Source organism: Lathamus discolor, chromosome 2 (genome assembly GCF_037157495.1).
Source record: "Lathamus discolor isolate bLatDis1 chromosome 2, bLatDis1.hap1, whole genome shotgun sequence".
NCBI lineage: Eukaryota > Metazoa > Chordata > Aves > Psittaciformes > Psittacidae > Lathamus > Lathamus discolor.
Window position 1 is genome coordinate 136,422,466 of NC_088885.1, and position 17,273 is coordinate 136,439,738.

General features: G+C 44.4%; 1 protein-coding gene across 1 annotated transcript in view; it reads left to right on the forward strand.

Annotated features, from left to right (window-relative positions):
- The first annotated feature begins 6,146 nt into the window (after positions 1-6,146).
- The window catches only part of LOC136008828 (neural-cadherin-like), a 40,138-nt gene continuing 29,011 nt past the window's right edge, over positions 6,147-17,273 (forward strand). Inside the window, exons 1-9 of the mRNA XM_065668614.1 lie at positions 6,147-6,291; positions 6,748-6,973; positions 8,284-8,488; positions 8,877-8,988; positions 12,616-12,865; positions 13,859-14,001; positions 14,349-14,521; positions 14,860-15,028; positions 16,250-16,420. Of these exons, the coding sequence (XP_065524686.1) occupies positions 6,162-6,291; positions 6,748-6,973; positions 8,284-8,488; positions 8,877-8,988; positions 12,616-12,865; positions 13,859-14,001; positions 14,349-14,521; positions 14,860-15,028; positions 16,250-16,420 (1,579 nt within the window). The 5' untranslated portion in view covers positions 6,147-6,161. The remainder of the gene's footprint in view (positions 6,292-6,747; positions 6,974-8,283; positions 8,489-8,876; positions 8,989-12,615; positions 12,866-13,858; positions 14,002-14,348; positions 14,522-14,859; positions 15,029-16,249; positions 16,421-17,273) is intronic.

Here is a 17,273-nt window from a genome sequence, read left to right on the forward strand (position 1 = left end):
GAATATGATCAGTATCGAACCCTTATGACTCACTGGAAGCAAACTGTATTTTAAAGAGGCATCTGCCAAGTCTGAAATTCCTGAAAATACAGTCCAGACTGCGCACAAAAAGTCGTTGGAAATGTGACGCTCCGGGACAGCCTTGGATGCAGCGATCACGAGATGGTCGAATTTGAGATCCCCAGGACAGTGAGAAGAGCGTGCAGCAAGCTCACTGCCCTGGACTTCAAGAGAGCAGACTGGCCTCTTCAGGAGCCTGCTTAGTAAGGTTCCATGGGATATAGCCCTGGAGGGCAGGGGGGCCTAAGACTGTTGGTTTATATTCAAGGATCACCTGCTGCAAGCTCAGGAGTGCTGCATCCCAACTAGAAGGAAGTGCAGCAGGAGGGCCAGGAGACCTCCTTGGATGGATAAGGAGCTGCTGAGGAAAATTCAAAGGAAAAAAGAGGGTTATAAAAAATGGAAGCAAGGACAGGCGGCCTGGGTAGAGTACAGGGATGTTGTCCGGGAAGCTAGGGACCAGGTTAGGAAGGCTAAGGCCCAGTTGGCTAAGGATGTTAAAGATAACAGGAAGGGATTCTACAGATACATAGCGAATAAAAGACTAGGGACAACATAGGCCCCCTGAGAACTGGCTACACAGGATTTGGAGAAGGCTGAGGTTCTGAATGACTTCTTTGCTCAGTCTTCACTGGCAAAGGTTCTGACCACACCACCCAAGTCTTAGAAGGTAGACGCAGGGAGTGTGAGAATGAAGACCTTGGGCCCACTGTAGGAGAGGATCTGGTTCAAGACCGTCTTAAGAACCTGAATGTGCACAAGTCCATGGGACTTGATGAAATCCATCTGCGGGTCCTGAAGGAGCTGGCAAATGAAGTTGCTAAGCCACTGGCCATCCTATTTGAAAAATCATGGCAGTCAGGTGAAGTTCCCGACGACTGGAAAAAGGGAAATATAACCCCCATTTTCAAGAAGGGGAAAATGGAAGACCGGGGAATTACAGACCAGTCAGTCTCACCTCTGTGCCTGGTAAAATCTTGGAGCACGTTCTCCTGGACAGCATGCTAAGGCACATGAAAAACAACAAGGTGCTTGGTGACAGCCAGCATGGCTTCACTAAGGGGAAATCCTGCCTGACCAATTTGGTGGCCTTCTATGATGGGGCTACAGAACTGATGGACAGGGGTAGAGCAGTTGATGTCATCTACCTGGACTTGTGCAAAGCGTTTGACACTGTCCCACACGACATCCTTCTCTCTAAATTGGAGAGACATCAATTTGATGGATGGACCCCTCGGTGGATAAAGAACTGGCTGGATGGCCGCACACAAAGAGTTGTGGTCAATGGCTCAATATCCGGCTGGAGACTGGTAACGAATGGTGTCCTTCAGGGATCGGTGTTGGGACCGCTCTTGTTTAACATTTTCATCGCTGACATGGACAGTGGGATTGAGTGCGCCCTCAGCAAGTTTGCCGATGACACCAAGCTGTGTGGTCCGGTTGATATGCTGGAGGGAAGGGATGCCATCCAGAGGGACCTTGACACGCCTGTGAGGTGGGCTGATGCCAACCTTATGAAGTTCAACCATGCCAAGTGCAAGGTCCTACACCTGGGTCGGAGCAATCCCAGGCACAGCTACAGGTTGGGCAGAGAAGAGATTCAGAGCAGGCCTGCAGAGAAGGACTTGGGGGTGCTGGTTGATGAGAGAATGAACATGAGCCGGCTTCAGTGTGTGCTCGCAGCCCAGAAAGCCAACCGTATCCTGGGCTGCATCAAAAGGAGCGTGACCAGCAGGTCAAAGGAGGTGATCCTGCTCCTCTGCTCTGCTCTTGTGAGACCTCACCTGGAGTATTGTGTGCAGTTCTGGTGTCCTCAACATAAAAAGGACATGGAACTGCTGGAACAAGTCCAGAGGAGGCCACGAGGATGATCAGGGGACTGGAGCACCTCCCGTATGAAGACAGGCTGAGGAAGTTGGGGCTTTTCAGCCTGGAGAAGAGAAGGCTGCGTGGAGACCTCATAGCAGCCTTCCAGTACCTGAAGGGGGCCTATAGGGATGCTGGGGAGGGACTCTTCATTAGGGACTGTAGTGACAGGACAAGGGGTAATGGGTTAAAGCTTAAACAGGGGAAGTTTAGATTGGATATAAGGAGGAAATTCTTTCCTGTTAGGGTGGTGAGGCACTGGAATCGGTTGCCGAGGGAGGTTGTGAGTGCTCCATCCCTGGCAGTGTTCAAGGCCAGGTTGGATGAAGCCTTGTGTTGGATGGTTTAGTGTGAGGTGTCCCTGCCTATGGCAGGGGGTTGGAACTAGATGATCTTGAGGTCCTTTCCAACCCTAACTATTCTATGATTCTGTGATATGATACCCCTGAGCACTGTATCCTGCTTTGGGAGTATTTGTGAGAAACCAAAGCTGTTGACAGAATTTTCACCCTCAGAATCTCTCGTCAGTGCTTGGGGTGGAGCTGAGCCATCAGTCCATGGCAGGGCAGTAGCTGTGGTAAAACTGCTCCCACGCAACTTCTCTTAAGAGATTCGGAAAAAAAAAATAATAAAATGTATGCTTTCATTTTGGAGGGGGCACCTGTGCTGTAAAGGCTCTCCCTGCTGCGAGAGCTCCTCCTCGCCCCACACTTCTCCCAGGAGGGTGTGCAGAGGTGTGGTGCAGAGGCCAGGTGCTTTATCCTGTTGATAGTCTTGTTTCAGAGGCTATAGTGCCTGATTATTTCCTTCCTTTCAGTGGATGATTTGTATTGACAAAATGGGTGAGCAGCAACGCCGCTGGGTGATGTTGCATTTTGATTTAGTGGGATGCTGTGGTTGTGTCAGTGGAACAAAATAAAACACTATTGATTTCAGAGGCTTGATCTGTTAATGCCTTTGCAGTTACGACAGTTGAAAAAACAATGCATTCCTGGCAAAACCCCATACTTTATCAAGACTGGTTTTGTTTCACTGACTTGTTTGAAGTGAATGAAATAATTTTCCACAGTATTTGATTGCCATGTGTCTGTAACACCTTAAAATCCCCGAGTTTCTCATGCCTGGTGTGTGTGTGCAGAGAGGAGCTACCAGAATGGAAAAATGCCTGTACTGAAAGTTCTGAATGATATGGCAAATAAGTGCTGTTTGACTGACCTCCTGTAAGTGTCCAGACAATGTTCAACACTTATTTTATGGGTGTGGGCTTGCTCTAAGATCTGATCTTCTCTTCCATTTACTCACTGCTAGAATTAGAGTTTTGATGTCTGATGCAGACAGCCTGGGCTGTTTGTCGGCATGCTTGCAGACTGCTTTGGTTTAAGTTTTGTTTACTGCCATGGAGAGAGCAGCCTCGAGCCTGAAAAGCTGAAATAAAAGCTGAGGAGCTGAAGGAGTGAGCCGGTTCTCAGTTGCAGAAAGACATTCCACCTGGTAGCTGAAGTTTAGTACCACCTGCTGCTTGTTCTACAGCCCCTCAGGTTTGGCCTCGTCCTATGTCTTTCCTTTCATGTGGTATTGGCTGTTTCTAGAGTGGCATTTACGCTTACCTTTAAGCAAAGAGCAAAGGAAAACGTAAGGACTAAAGGGTGTTTATGCTAGGAATTCCCTCAAGCTGCTGGGAACAAGTGACACGTGAACATGTAAGCCCCAGAAATCAATGAGATGCGAAAGCTGAAGGGCAGGGGGATTAATGTATGATGGAAAAGATTTAACAGTCTTGCTGGTACTGTGCCCCTGCCTAGAGGCAAGCTTTGCTATAACAAAGTAATTGCTGGCAGGTATTTGTCTAGTCAGGTCTTAAAGATCGCATTGATGGATGCTCTCTCACATCTCCAGACACTATCAAGTGCTCCATTATCCTTATAACTAAAAAATTCCTGAGGGATTCTCCCTCATCTCCCAACATCTAACACAAATATTTTCCTTGGGAATGAGAGTTTGCTCCTTTTTGCTTTGTGTGGTAGGAGCAGCTGACTGACTTCACACATCATTCCTGTGGCATCTTTTAGCACTGTCAGCACATCCCTAGCAATCTCCCGAAAATCTCCAGGTCTTTCCACGTTTCTTGACAGGCCACGTTTTGTGGTCGTGCTCTTTGCTCTTCTCTGGACACTTGCCAGCTGGACCACATCTTTCTTGAATTCAAGTCAGCAGAACTTCAGTTCATTGGCACAGGTTGCCTAGGGAGGGGGTGCAGCCCCTGTCCATGGAGGTATTCAAAAGGCATGTGGACATGGTCCTGAGCAACCAGCTCTAGGCAGCCCTGCTTGAGGAAGGACATGGTTCAGTGGTGGACTTGGCAGTGCTGGGTTTGTGATTGGACTAGTGGATCATAAAAGTCTTTTCCAACCTAAATGATTCTATGGTTCCATTTCAATGCACATTTCATAGAGGGAGAGGTGAAGTTTTTGTAAAAATCCAGAAAATTATCATTAATTTGAACACCACAAATATTTCCCCTGATGTGTCCTCAAGTCAGTGACATTTATTCCCTCATCTGGTTTTTTTAAAGCATAAAGCTTTGGTCTGGCTGACATTTGGTGGGTTTTACAATACTTAGCAGGATTAGTACCTTGTTATTAATTGATATTTAACACTTGGGTCACCTACTTGGCACAATATTAATGAATTAGTCATATAATTATAATTCTTTTAAATCATTCTCTAGGTCTCCCTAAATGGGAAAAATACTCAACTAGGTATTCATCTCTGCAGAAACTAAACCTTCCTGAATTAGACCAAAGAATGAACAAAAATATATTTAAATGCAGCATGTCCAGACATTTTCATTCTGTTACTTGGCCCTAGCTGGGTTAACCAAGTTAACTAGTGAACCCTAACTGGGTTAACTACAATGTGTGTTTCTCAGCCCTCCCTCTTGGTGACGGATAAAATACTGACCGCTGCAGCTGCTCTTGTGAGCCACCGGCTCATGCTGAGGGTTGTGCCTTGTGTTACACTGAGCAATACCGATAAAAATATTGTTAGAGGAGCATGTTTAACAAAGGTTCCCATGTATGTAATGTTGGTGCATTAGAAAACCAGAAACCAGGTAATCTATGAATTTCCTCCAGCTAAAGAAAGCATGTCTTAAATTATTTTAAATACTTTAAAAAACCCCACAACTCTTCAGTGAAGCCTTTTCCCTCCTGGGAATGATTAATTCTAGTACATTTGTCCAGCACATGTTTTTACTGTGGGCTAAGGCTGCTCGTAAATACATGGCTTGTGTGTTGGCAGATGTCTCCATCTGTGGGCAGTCTTACTTAGTAATGGGTTTGTCTGGAATTTTTAGCATACTTCTTGCCTTTGGTCCTGGTTTTGTCCATGTGCTGCTGTCCTCTTCCTGGGAATGCCCCTCCTGTATAATAGGTACACCTGGGTGGGTGTTTCTCTTGATGTGGCTCTCAACAGCCCTGCAGTTTGTGCTGTGCTTCCCCTGCCAGTACAGAGGCTTGCTCTCTCCCTTCAGCTGCTGGCTGAGCTGCCCTTTCCCTTGCCTCTCCTACAGAAGCAAAGACCAGGGCTTTGCCTGCGGAGGGTTCCATTTCAAAAGACAGTGTTTCACTCATCTAGGATGCAATCAGATGGACTGTTGGGGGCAAAAGGGGGAAGCATGTCTGCCTTTCGTTCAATATGCAGTGGTTTGAGAAAACTCGACAAATGAGTGTTGGAGCAGGAAGAATTTTAGGGAGTTTTGGTTTCTTAACTACTTCCACCAGTTTTTAAGAGAACTATTTTAATAAACCCTAAATCTGATTTGGTTAAACTGGCAACATTTATGCTGAATTTGTTGAAAATATAAAAGCCAAATTTCACCTGAGTCTGGATAAGTACACACTTAAAACTATGCCATGTGTAACTGACATTGTATTTAATATGCATAACTTATTGCAAGCTATTATTGAAAGCATTTTTAATTTGTTGTTAACTGGACTTAAAGCACAGTAAGCTGCCAAAGCCTGGGCCTGTGCTGAATTTTTGGTGCATGCAATAAGATGAATGTGATGGGCAATTCAGTTTGTTGATAGATACTCATGGAAAAGGTCTTAAACATTCCCAACTGAAGTTTGCGAGCAAGCTGTCTAGAAATCCATGCATCTTTCGCAGATAACGACTGGTACCTCTGCCATGTCACACTCCTTGCCCCAGAAGAGGAACTCCTGTCCTGGGGCATGTACCCATACCCCTACCTGGCACGTGTTGATCCAGATGCCCGGAAAGGCACTCTCATCTACCAGCTTGTCGCATATTACAGTAACAATGAAAACACCAGTGCTGGGATAACTTACACACTCATTGCAGGTAGGTCTGTTCTGAAAAAAGCATTCTCTTAAGTGGCGGATTTTTCTTAACAATTTCCCATTTTATAATTTCATTTGTAGATTTTCTCCCTTGGGGAACCCTTAAACATACAGCAGGAATAGCAAGTAGAAACTGGAACTGTTTCAAGTAAAGCAGTTATGTGGACAGGAAGCTTCATTGCTGCCACTTCCTTTGCTTTACTTCTATTTTCAAATCAATTGCAGCGTTACTGTTAGCTTAATGCTCCATTTTCCACCCATCCTTGTCTCTTTTACACTCCACTGGTCAACAGAGCACGATGTGAGTGAAAGACAAGGTACACAGTTGGGGAGGAGAAAAGAAGTGCATGCAAAGACATAGGTAGATGATTGGAGGATAGCATACCTTAAACTGGTGGAGATGCAAACATTCTTGCTGTGGGGCATTTTCAGACCAGCTTTGTGTATATATCAATAGGTGGTGAAGAACGATTCCAAGTGGATAAGGATACTGGCATCATCATGACGACTGGCTTGCCTTTGACATGGAACAAGGAGTACGTGGTTACTGTGGAAGCCACCGATGAGCACGGCAACAAAAGCCCCTATGCTTCCATTTCCATCCTGGCGGGCTCCCGACCTCCGCAGTTCACTAACATGTCCTACAGTGTGTTTGTCCCTGAAAATACTCCAGCAGGAGAGAAGTAAGTTCTACTCTGTTGGGTGAGCTCCCTCCCTGCAGGCTGAGAGGACCTCCACAGGGCACAGTAAAGTGATCTTTTGTGGTGCTGCTTCTCAGGGCTATGCATATGCGTTTGCTGTTACACTTTAAAAACAACATGTTTTCTAAAAGAAATCATGCCTTTTCTGGTGCTTGAGAGTCTCCAGTGTGACACACAGCATAGTCTGGGGTGTGCAGTTCTAATGAGACTATTTCTTTAATGCTCTTGGGGTTTTATTGCATTGCATCATGAGCGAAGCCAGCCAAAACCCTTGGCTGTGCATCTCCTGAAGCACTTCAGCTATAAATGAGAGTTTGAAAAATACTGTCTTTTCATTAACCAGATTTGGAGTTGTTTGTATCCCGTTTGACTTGCATTTAGATGTTCAGAAAGGCAGGTCATTGCCAGACTCTTGAGATAACAACGCTAGTGTGAAGTGCAAATAGATACAGCTAAATCTCCAAGGAGCTATGAAGACTGGCTTGGCTAAGCCACAGCTGGGAGATGCTGCTGAGCTGGCTCAGGTTTTATTGTCACTGTTCAGTTGCTTGTGAGCAGCATGGGCTTTTAAGGCACCAAGTAGCAGGTGGAGCAGCGCCTTTAAGAAGTAGGAAACCTCAAAATGAGCCAGTGAAGCAGGAAAAATTGCTGGAGATGTGCCACTTACTCCTTAAAAGAGACTGAATGAGGAGGAGGAGGAGGAGGAGGAGGAGAGAAACTTTTTTCCTTCCATGGAGCTTTCACTGGGATAGGCTTAAAGAGTTGTCCAAGACTAGTGTGAGACAGAGCTTCAAAACATAAGTCATGGTAGGGAGGCAGACATTCGTTTCATGTGCTGCCAGGGTGGACAGCAGGATCTGGAAAGGCTCTGTGCTTTTTGGGTTTCTCATCCATCTCCAAACCTGTTCCTTTTCTGAATACACAGCTTAAAAAAAAAATCAAAAGTATAGCGGCTCAGTTATCTCCATAACTGAAGCTAAACCAGTAACTGCTGCCAAGTATTTGGAAGGGTACAATAGGAAAGAAAAAGATGTCTTCATGTTAATGGGGGTTGAAACGGGTTGTTATCCCAGCCCTGCTACGTAAGGGGATCAGTTGGTGAGAGAAGGGAAGGTAGGTGGTGAGAGAAGGTGGGCTCCCTGTAGCCAGGGATTCCCAGTCCGAATACAAAGCTGAGACCAACACTGACAGAGAGTGAGCAATTCAGCTTTCCTCATCCTGAGGGGACAGCTCAGGAGACAGCTTTGTTGGTGTTGTTTTGAAGCAAAGAGTTGTTCTCTCGTTCTTTACAGAGTAGCAGTTGTTGAGGCTGTTTCTTTCCAGAGCCAGCCTCTTTCATACACTCTGCTGACAAACCCCAGCGGGCTCTTCAGGGTGAGGCAGGAGAGCGGAGAGCTTAGCCTGACCCATCCCGTGGATTTTGAGAGTGAGCACCACCTCTACCACCTCTTACTGAAAGCCATGGAAGCTGAGAGCACCCTCAGCAGCGTGACTGAGGTACGTGGATCCCTCCACTTCCTACCCGCTGCCTCTGCAACGTTTGATACTTGTCAGCAGGACACAGCCTAGGAAAGCTAGTGAAGATGCTCGGTAGAGGGGAGGCCTTATGGTACAGGCAGAAAGCTGGGCTCTGAGCTGGGTTCAGGTCTAGGCTCTGCAAAATACCTATGGTTATTCCTCTGGCTTTGTCTCCCGCCTGTTTGGAAATGGAGGCGATAACACTTCTCTGTGTTACAGGAGCAGTATGAGAAAAAGTATAGCATCAGAGGTGTAAGAATGGGGCAGCAGCAAAAGCGATGACTGCACAGGCAGTGTCCAGAATGAGGTGACCATTTTCCCAAGTGTAGAAACTAAAATCCCCTCACAGCATGTCCTTTTGTCTCAGGTCATGGTCCATATCACTGATAAAAACGACTGTTATCCTGAATTCCAGCACTCCATTTACAGCAGAGACAACATTCCTGAAACCATTCCTGTGGGCACATCTCTACTGCAAGGTGAGGACCATCCCAGTACTTTTTGTTTCAGCCTTGCCACTGACCCAGTGGCTGGCTCTTGTTACACACTCCTGTTCTTACTGTGAGGAAGTGCTGTCTCTTCCACAGAGGGCACTGCTCTGTAAGCTTTCCTGGAGGTCTGTGTAGATGGCTTTGTGGTAACCTGGAAGTAGAGTTGAGAGTATCTTCAGTGAATAGCACTGTGCTGTGCCCGGGGGAGGGATCCTGTAGTACCCAAGAGCAGTTAGGCAGCTAACAGACAGTGACTTAGGGGATTGACATAGCTTGTTTCCTTTAAATCTTGTGGCTGTCTTTTAACTCAGCTTGGTTACCTCTTAGTGTCCTGGAAGCAGCTCCAACTAATTTTTCTTAATGTGTTAAGAAAAATAAAGAAATCAGCTTTTTCAAAGGGGCAGCTGGTTTTGTCAAGTATTAATGCTGTATAATTGACTTACAAACTGTTAGAGGAAAAGCCTTTGGAAAGATCGTGAACTTTTATATTTATGATTATGGCTTTCCAGTCCTCATTCCAAGTTTGTTGTGTTTAATGTGGCCACATATCACTTGCTCATGAACCCTGAGTGCACAGATGACATTTTTAGAGGCTGGAATAGTATCCTGTTGAAAGATCAGAGCTGTTGGAAATGATTTTAAGCCACAAACTTCGAGGTCACTCTTGAAATACTGTGGTTGCACAACTAAGGAGTGAACTTGGATGATGCTGCATCTCTTGTCTCAGTCTTCAGAGTCCAGCAGACAAGGAACAGAAGCCTGTTCTCTAACCTGTTTTAAGAGTGTCAATTAAATGTCTTCAAACATGTCTTGAGATCTGACGTAGTCCGTTGTGATGTGATACATACCACAAGTGTGTTCTGCCTAAAACTGGGATAATGCTTACAGGCTCCCTGTCAGTATTCAAGCTGAAAGTAGGGGCAGGTACTGGGGTAGTAACAGGACCATGGGCTGAGACCTCAGCTGGCTGTTATGAACTGTGTGAGAATTTGGGAATGCCAAGGGAAGACTTAGTGCAAATATACATGTCCAAGTTGTGCCTTTTGAAGACAACAGTGTACATTTCCTCAGTCTGAAGCTGAACATGTGCAGTTTGCATGGTGATAAGAAGCTTGGCTTCCCTTGCATAGCCACAAGCTGATAAAAGGGCTGCAGGGACTGCTTTCTCTTACCACTTACCAAGAGAGCACAGAGCTTGCTGTAGTTCATTTTTTGGCCCTTGGAAAGAAACAAGTTGATCAGAATGAGCAATTCTAAAATTCTTAAGCATGTGAATTTCCTTAAAGAGATGCTTTTCTCTTGGAGACTTGTAAAGCTGATCAAAAGTCACCCAATTGTGGGGAAAAACGTATTCCTCATGTCCAAAGCAAGCAGAACGGCAGAATGGCAAAGCTGTGCAATTGCACCAAGTTTGGTTGTCTTGCCATGCAGGAAACATTTCAGGAGAAAAAGCCTTCTTAGAAAAGAAAATGTGAGAGGGGAGTATTGTGACAGTCAGTGGATGAACACTCACTTGGTATTGAAGGGCTGAGCAGCACCTGTAGTGGCTGCAAGGAAGCAGTATGTGCAGTCACCTGTACCCTGCACTGAATGAGTGCTGGGTCACTGACTTACTGCCAAAGAAAGTACCGTCTCAGGGAAAAGGGAAAATATAAAACAGCAGCTCTTACTCTGGCTGTAGCTCCTGAGGGGTGGGTTTGCAAACTCCCACAGGAAAAATGAATGCAAATTCATGACAGGCTTTGCCATTCTGTGGCTGACTGAGTTGCTATCAATGGCAGTGAAATAGACAGTGTGACATATGCCATTTGTTAAAACTGTGGATGATGTAAATGTAGGTTTTAGTTGTCAACCATTTTTATTTTAACACACTCGAAGTCTGGCTTGTGTCCTGTTTGCAGTGCTGAAGCGACACTAGCTGGGTTGATCTGTCTGCTTAGTCATTTTGGGCAGATTTATGCTCACTGCATGTGCTTTAAGTTGTCTGGTTGCAAACAAGCTATGATCTGAAAAGCAAGGAGGGGTGCTCTCAGCAGGGCTTAACATTCTCCTTCAGCTGCACCACCGTGCCAGAGGAGTGGTAGCTGGCAGCTTTGTACTAACATATGAGGGTTTTAGTTGGAGTTAGCTGACACTGAGCTAGCTCGGAGCATGGGCAGAGCCAGCACAGACCTGCTCGTGGTTGCTCTATGTTCCTTGGAATACCTTTTCAATGCAGATCGGTTTGCAAATGGAATCAGATGGAAGGGGAATGGAATCCCCAGTTGCTATTGGGAAGTAAGTCATTTTTTTGTCATGTACAAGCAAGTGTCATGCTCCCTGTTTGCCAGACAACATTTGGGGAAACAAAAAGAGTATAATCCTTAAGCACGTAAAATGTTTTTTGTTTTGGTACAGTGTCTCAGTAATGACTTTGTAGATTAAATTGAAACTTTTCAAATGAAATGTTTGTCACTTTCTGCATGTCTTTCTAAAAACAATACTTAACCACTAAATGAAACAGGCTTAAGTCACTTTCATTTCAATCTTTCTTGAGTTTTTAATGTATTTCATCTTTCAGTACAGCAAGAGGGTGATTAATTCTAAAGCCCTTGCTTTTGTAGTCTGTGACACAGCCAAACATTTATTCACAGCAGGATTTTGAGAGACGTTAACCAAGATGTTACAACCACCCTAAATGCCCTTTTAAACTAAGATTAACAACTTTCCACAGGCACTTGAGGTTTTTTGCAACTAAGCACAGCATTTCGTTGCACTTTTTCAAACCTTTCTCTTCCCCTTGCCGATTTTGAGTTCATATTCTGGTAGTGACGAGTTGTTGTTCCTTCATTTCATTTTTGGATGATGTTTTCTGCCAGGGTGCCTGTGCAACCACTGTTTGGCTTTCAAAAGGCTATGCGCTACCACAATGGCTGCATCTGTATCCTCCTAGTAGAATAAGGAGTTTGCTTAATACCAGCGTGGGTATGATGTGAAGCCTCATTGTTTGACTAGAAAAATGGCAGGGTAATTAAGGAGGAGAGCTCCTGCTCTTAAAGACCACTTTTGATGCTAGGCTGAGAGCTCCGGCTCTTTGTTCTGCTGATTCGCTGCTTCTGAGCAGATGGGACACCCAACATACTGAATAAAGGCTTGCTGGGGAGGAATGTTTAATCACTCTTTGTACCTTGAAGTGTCAGGTAATTAAAAAGTGCTTTAGCTGTAACATAGCTGGGAGCTAATTAAATTTGAACAGCATACCCTGAGAGAGTGAGGACACAGTTTATGACTGATAATGTTCTACAAACGTGCATATTGATTGCGTGGTAATTAGCAGTGTTGACTGCTATTTGTACAAAGCGTGTTGGGATTATGACTTTCTTGCAAACTTACCTTGCTGTGATCCCTTAGGCTGGGTTGGAGTAGGGGGAAGAATTGTTTTGGTTTTTTACTCACAGCCTTCTGCTAAGTTCCTAGACTCTTACCACAAAAATAAGGCTTTTATGGATAAAACAGACTTGGGTGATGTCTGCTCTCAAAAAAGGAAAAGAAAAGAGCATCTGAAGTTGACTTGGTAGGAAATAGCGTAACCAAACCTCTTCTGCAGCATGACTTGTTAAATGCGTTCTCTCATAGTGCTTGCAACAGACTGTGATTCTGGCTCCAACTCTGAGATCGCTTACTTCATCCAGAGCACTGATTTTTCCATCACACGACACGGGGTCATCAATTCTAACCAGAGGCTGAACTTTGAGCGAGCAAACCATATGTATGAGTTTGTGGTGATAGCTGTCGATAAAGGACATCCCCCTCGGACAGGGACAGCATCTGTGCGAATTCGGATGGCTAACGTGAATGACGAGCCTCCTGTGTTCTCCCAGTCCATGTAAGCCAGCTCGAATGCCTGCACTGGTTGTTAAAGATGCAGTTCATATGTGTAACCTTAGTAACACTTGGCTAGATGGTGACTTGTTGGTTTTTGCAACTATAAGTACCGATGAAATCAAAGGGTAATTTGTATGAAGAAAGGCTTTAGAAGTTGGCCTTTCATTTCTAGATGCATAAAAAGCTGCACTAATTTTGATACCAGCACATTGAATTTTTAGAGAGAGAATAGAACGAATGAAGGGCCTAACTCTATATGGAATGATTTTGACTGTGGTGACTTCTAGGTATTAAACTGATTGTCCATGTATATGACAAATAGATGGTAGTTAGCAAAGCATTAAACTTCATTTATCATCAGCAGATTGTATTATAAGACAATTTCATGAGGTCCTGGGTGTTTAAAATGTCTTATTTCCATTCCTGAATGAATACAATTTCTATTTTTTGGTACAAGTTTAAAGTATAATGTTAAGGTCCTTTCCAACCCTAGCTGTTCTATGATTTTATGATTCTATAAACATGTTTTAAATACAAAACATACATACATTTATTTTCAAAATTAAATACTTTCACATTCATCTCTCTGGTACTTTTGCATTCACTTTTACATTAATCTCTGCAGTATCTGATGCTTTCCATCAGTATACAGGGACACAAGAAATGCTGCATGACAGATACTAGTCCTTTTTCCCATCTTCAGGAGATAAGTGATCCTGGTTTGCATTGCAGTGCAGGACGGTGCATATTGATATCTTTCCAAAGATCCTTGGACATTACGTATACCAAAAAATGCAGGGTAGTCCTAAAATACGTACCCTGAACAAAGATGATCAAAGTATCATCTTAAACTGATTAAAGTTTCCATGATTGCATGCCCAAACCTTAAAAAATACATCCATCAGGACAGATTATAAATCCATTAGGAATGTATAACATGGTGGGGGTTATTCTGATACTGAATGTGCTGCCATTGCTCCCTTATGTCTATCAGCTACAGAACTTTCCTTTCGGAAGATGCTGGTCCCAGCACCTTAGTGGCTACTGTTCGGGCAAAGGATCCTGATGGAGATGGGCTGCTCTATCTGATTACAGGAGGCAATGAGGAGGGCAACTTTGAACTAGATAGTCAGAAAGGTAAGGAAAGAGGTTTTAGGACACAGTTATTTACTGTCTAATCTATATTGACTCTGCTTCACCTGTGCATCAAAAACCTTGAGAAAGCACCACATTTATATACGCCGCAAACGGAGATGAATCAGTGAGAATTAGCTCTTTGATATGATGGTGATTCTCTAATTATCAGCCGAAACTTGGGATCTTGGTCCAAGGACTTTGCAGTCTAAGATGACCAAGTCCTATGCTTTGCAACCGAAATACGAACTAAACCAGCAATACAGTGGCAGAGAAATGTGATGCTCACTTGATTTTGTTAGTTTGTTTGCACAGGAAAATGAAATGACGCTCTATGCTTCCAAATTTAGGTATCATTAAACTCCGCAGAAACCCACCTCCCAACCTGAAAGGGCCTCAATACACACTGAACATCACTGCGATAGATGACAATGCCTCGGGGGGACCCACCCGTCTCAGCAGTTTTGCTGAGGTTATTGTAGGAGTTAACGACATTAATAACAACAAGCCTGTCTTCAGAGAGGTAAGATGTCTTTCTGGGGATATTCTTTCCCATCTGTAATTGGGGTAACTCTCCTTGCTACTGGTAATTCCTGGTGGGCTGAAGGGACTGTGTGTGCAGAGCAGAATGAATCTGTAAGTGAACACATAGCCAGGTTTCTTCATTGTTAAGGTGTAAAGTCTTCATTCTCCTTTTTCCTTCCTCTCCCTGAAGGCTTGATTTCTTTGTGAGTATAAGCAACAGAAGTGATTTTCTTCTGAGTTCTTCTCAGGCATGCTGGAAAAACATTTTGACACTGTGCAGCAAATTCACATGTCTCTGTGTAATATATAGGGTTGGCTGTTTCGGTGTATTTCTAGTGCACTTACTACAGCGACAGCACCTGGGTTCTGGAGAATCAGCCTCCAGGCACATTTGTGCTACAGGTAGAAGCCTATGATGCAGACCTTGGTGTCAACGGAGAGCTGAAGTATGGGCTCATGCATCGAGATGGAGCTTCCCTGGTGTTCAGCATTGACCCAGACACAGGTCAGTAGCTTCCAGATTACTGAGATAACATGAAAATGCTGTTGTATTGTAATAAGAATGCTACTCTATCAGTGTGTCCATGTGGGCTCACGTTTTAACTGTGTAACTGCAGGCTTAGTTGTAACAGCATATAAAATAAACACTGGAAAAAGTTCAGAGTATATCGATAGCCATGCACATAGATTAAATTAAGATCATAGTGATTTAAGTGACAAATTAAGTAGGGAAGCAAACCCCAGGTCAATAGAAAGATAAAAACCTATTCTGTATCAGTTATCTTCCTACTGGGTCAAGTGTAGCTATATAAATGCGAAGCAGAAAGTGTGACTAACAGCTTGAGTTTGTTCTCTCCTTCAGTGTGTCCGTGGTTAATTTCTCATCCCATGCACAAATGGTAGGTCCAGTGTAGAGCGTACAGAGGCAAAGCCCTCCTACCAGAACAGGGCAGTGACAGACAGTCTTGGTGCATTTCAGAGGAAGAAGTTATATAAGTTGTTGATGTTTCTACAGCCAAAACAGTAAAATGGGATATTTGCATGTCCAGGACTGAGCAGGAGACTGGAAGGGGCTACAGTAGAGCAGCAGAATCCTGGTCCCTAGCATAGCAGAGACCTATAAGCCTGGAACTGGCCTCAACAGAAACAGTTTAAAGTTACCCATTCAGAAGAAAAGAGCTGAGATAGGGAGAGACTTAATAAAGAGGAAAAACTGAAGATTGGAGAAAATTGTTCTATTTATTAACTGAGCTATGTGATTCTACTCTATTTTAATCTGTTCTATGAGACAGCCTCCAGCTCCTGTAGTAGAGATTACTTTGGTCACATCACTTGTGCCTTCTGTGGTGTGACTCCTCCCAAAGTAATAATCAGCTGTCTTTGAAATAGTCAGTTACTTGGACTGTCACTGGGGTAAACCTAAGAGAGGCCTCTCGGTGAGGAGGAGAAAGGCCTGTGCTACATGAGTGAGATAGCAAAGTTATCAGACTGAAGCTCCTTATCAGGGCAGCAGAAAAGAAAGCTGTTGACTACTGGCAACAGGTGACATGTGAGGAGAGGAGAGACGGGAACTGGAGCTGGTCTTGTCCAAGACCTGCATTGCAGGGTTGGTGTGGACTGAGCCTGACAGTTGTGCTGCATGGTCAGAGGTTCCTGTTGTGCAGGAGATGTGCAGGTCCCTTTCTGCAGATTCGGTCCACAAAACAGGAGGTGTCTGTGTTCCCAGGAGTCATCACGACCATGCAGAGTTTTGACCGGGAGAAGCAGCGGGAACATACACTGTCTGTTACTGCTACCGACCAGGCACAGGAGCCGCTGATCGGCTTGTGCCAGATCACCGTCCTTATTGCTGATGTCAATGACAACGATCCCAAGTTTGAGAACAGTCGCTATCAGTGTGAGTGTTTCTTAACACCTGTCCCAGTGCCACAACATGAACCTGGTTAATAATTACTTGTAACAGTGGTCAGGTTTTTTAGGTGACCAGTCTTCCTTTGCTTCTCACTAAGCCGGTTATTGCTTAATCCATCATTAGTGGAAATATACAGAGTAGATTGGTCCTCTTTACCCATTGCAATACTCTTAGAAACACAGTATTCACTCCTACAAATGAGGCAGATTGTTCCCTTTATGACTTTTCCCTGCCTCATTTTTCTGCACACTGAATTTTTGTTTGATGTCTCAAAGCAAAACACATGACATCCTAACCGGGAATTCATCAGCCCTGACTAGAAGAGCAACTGTCGTCTGTGTCTCTTTAGCACAGCACGTCTGTTCAAATAAGCTGGAGTGGTGTGTATCTCTTGTCAAACAGCCTGAAATCCTTGGCTTCTAGCTTGCATTTGGCTGGGAGCCCTGATGCCTCCTGTAACTGGGCTGCTGAGCTAGCTTTTCCCATTTGCTCTGGTGCAATTCCCGTTTTATGCGCACATGGTGTGCTGTCAGTCTTCCATTTAATGCTTCTCCAATAGTATCCTGCACTTCCACACACCTGGGCCATCTACATTTGATGTCACCCACAAGTGACAAACATACTCCCTAGGTGCTGGATGAGAACAGGCCCTTTCTTGTGTAATTGCCTCAATATGGCAAAAAATAGTTGTTGATGCATGTGACAACAACTCCATTTTGGAGGTGTTTTGGCAGTTCTATGGCAATGTCATGTAGGGCAAAGAGTGACCAATGCCTTGTTAAAATGAAGGTGGCTCATAAGTAAATCATCCTTAGCATCATAGAGGCCAGTACTTAGC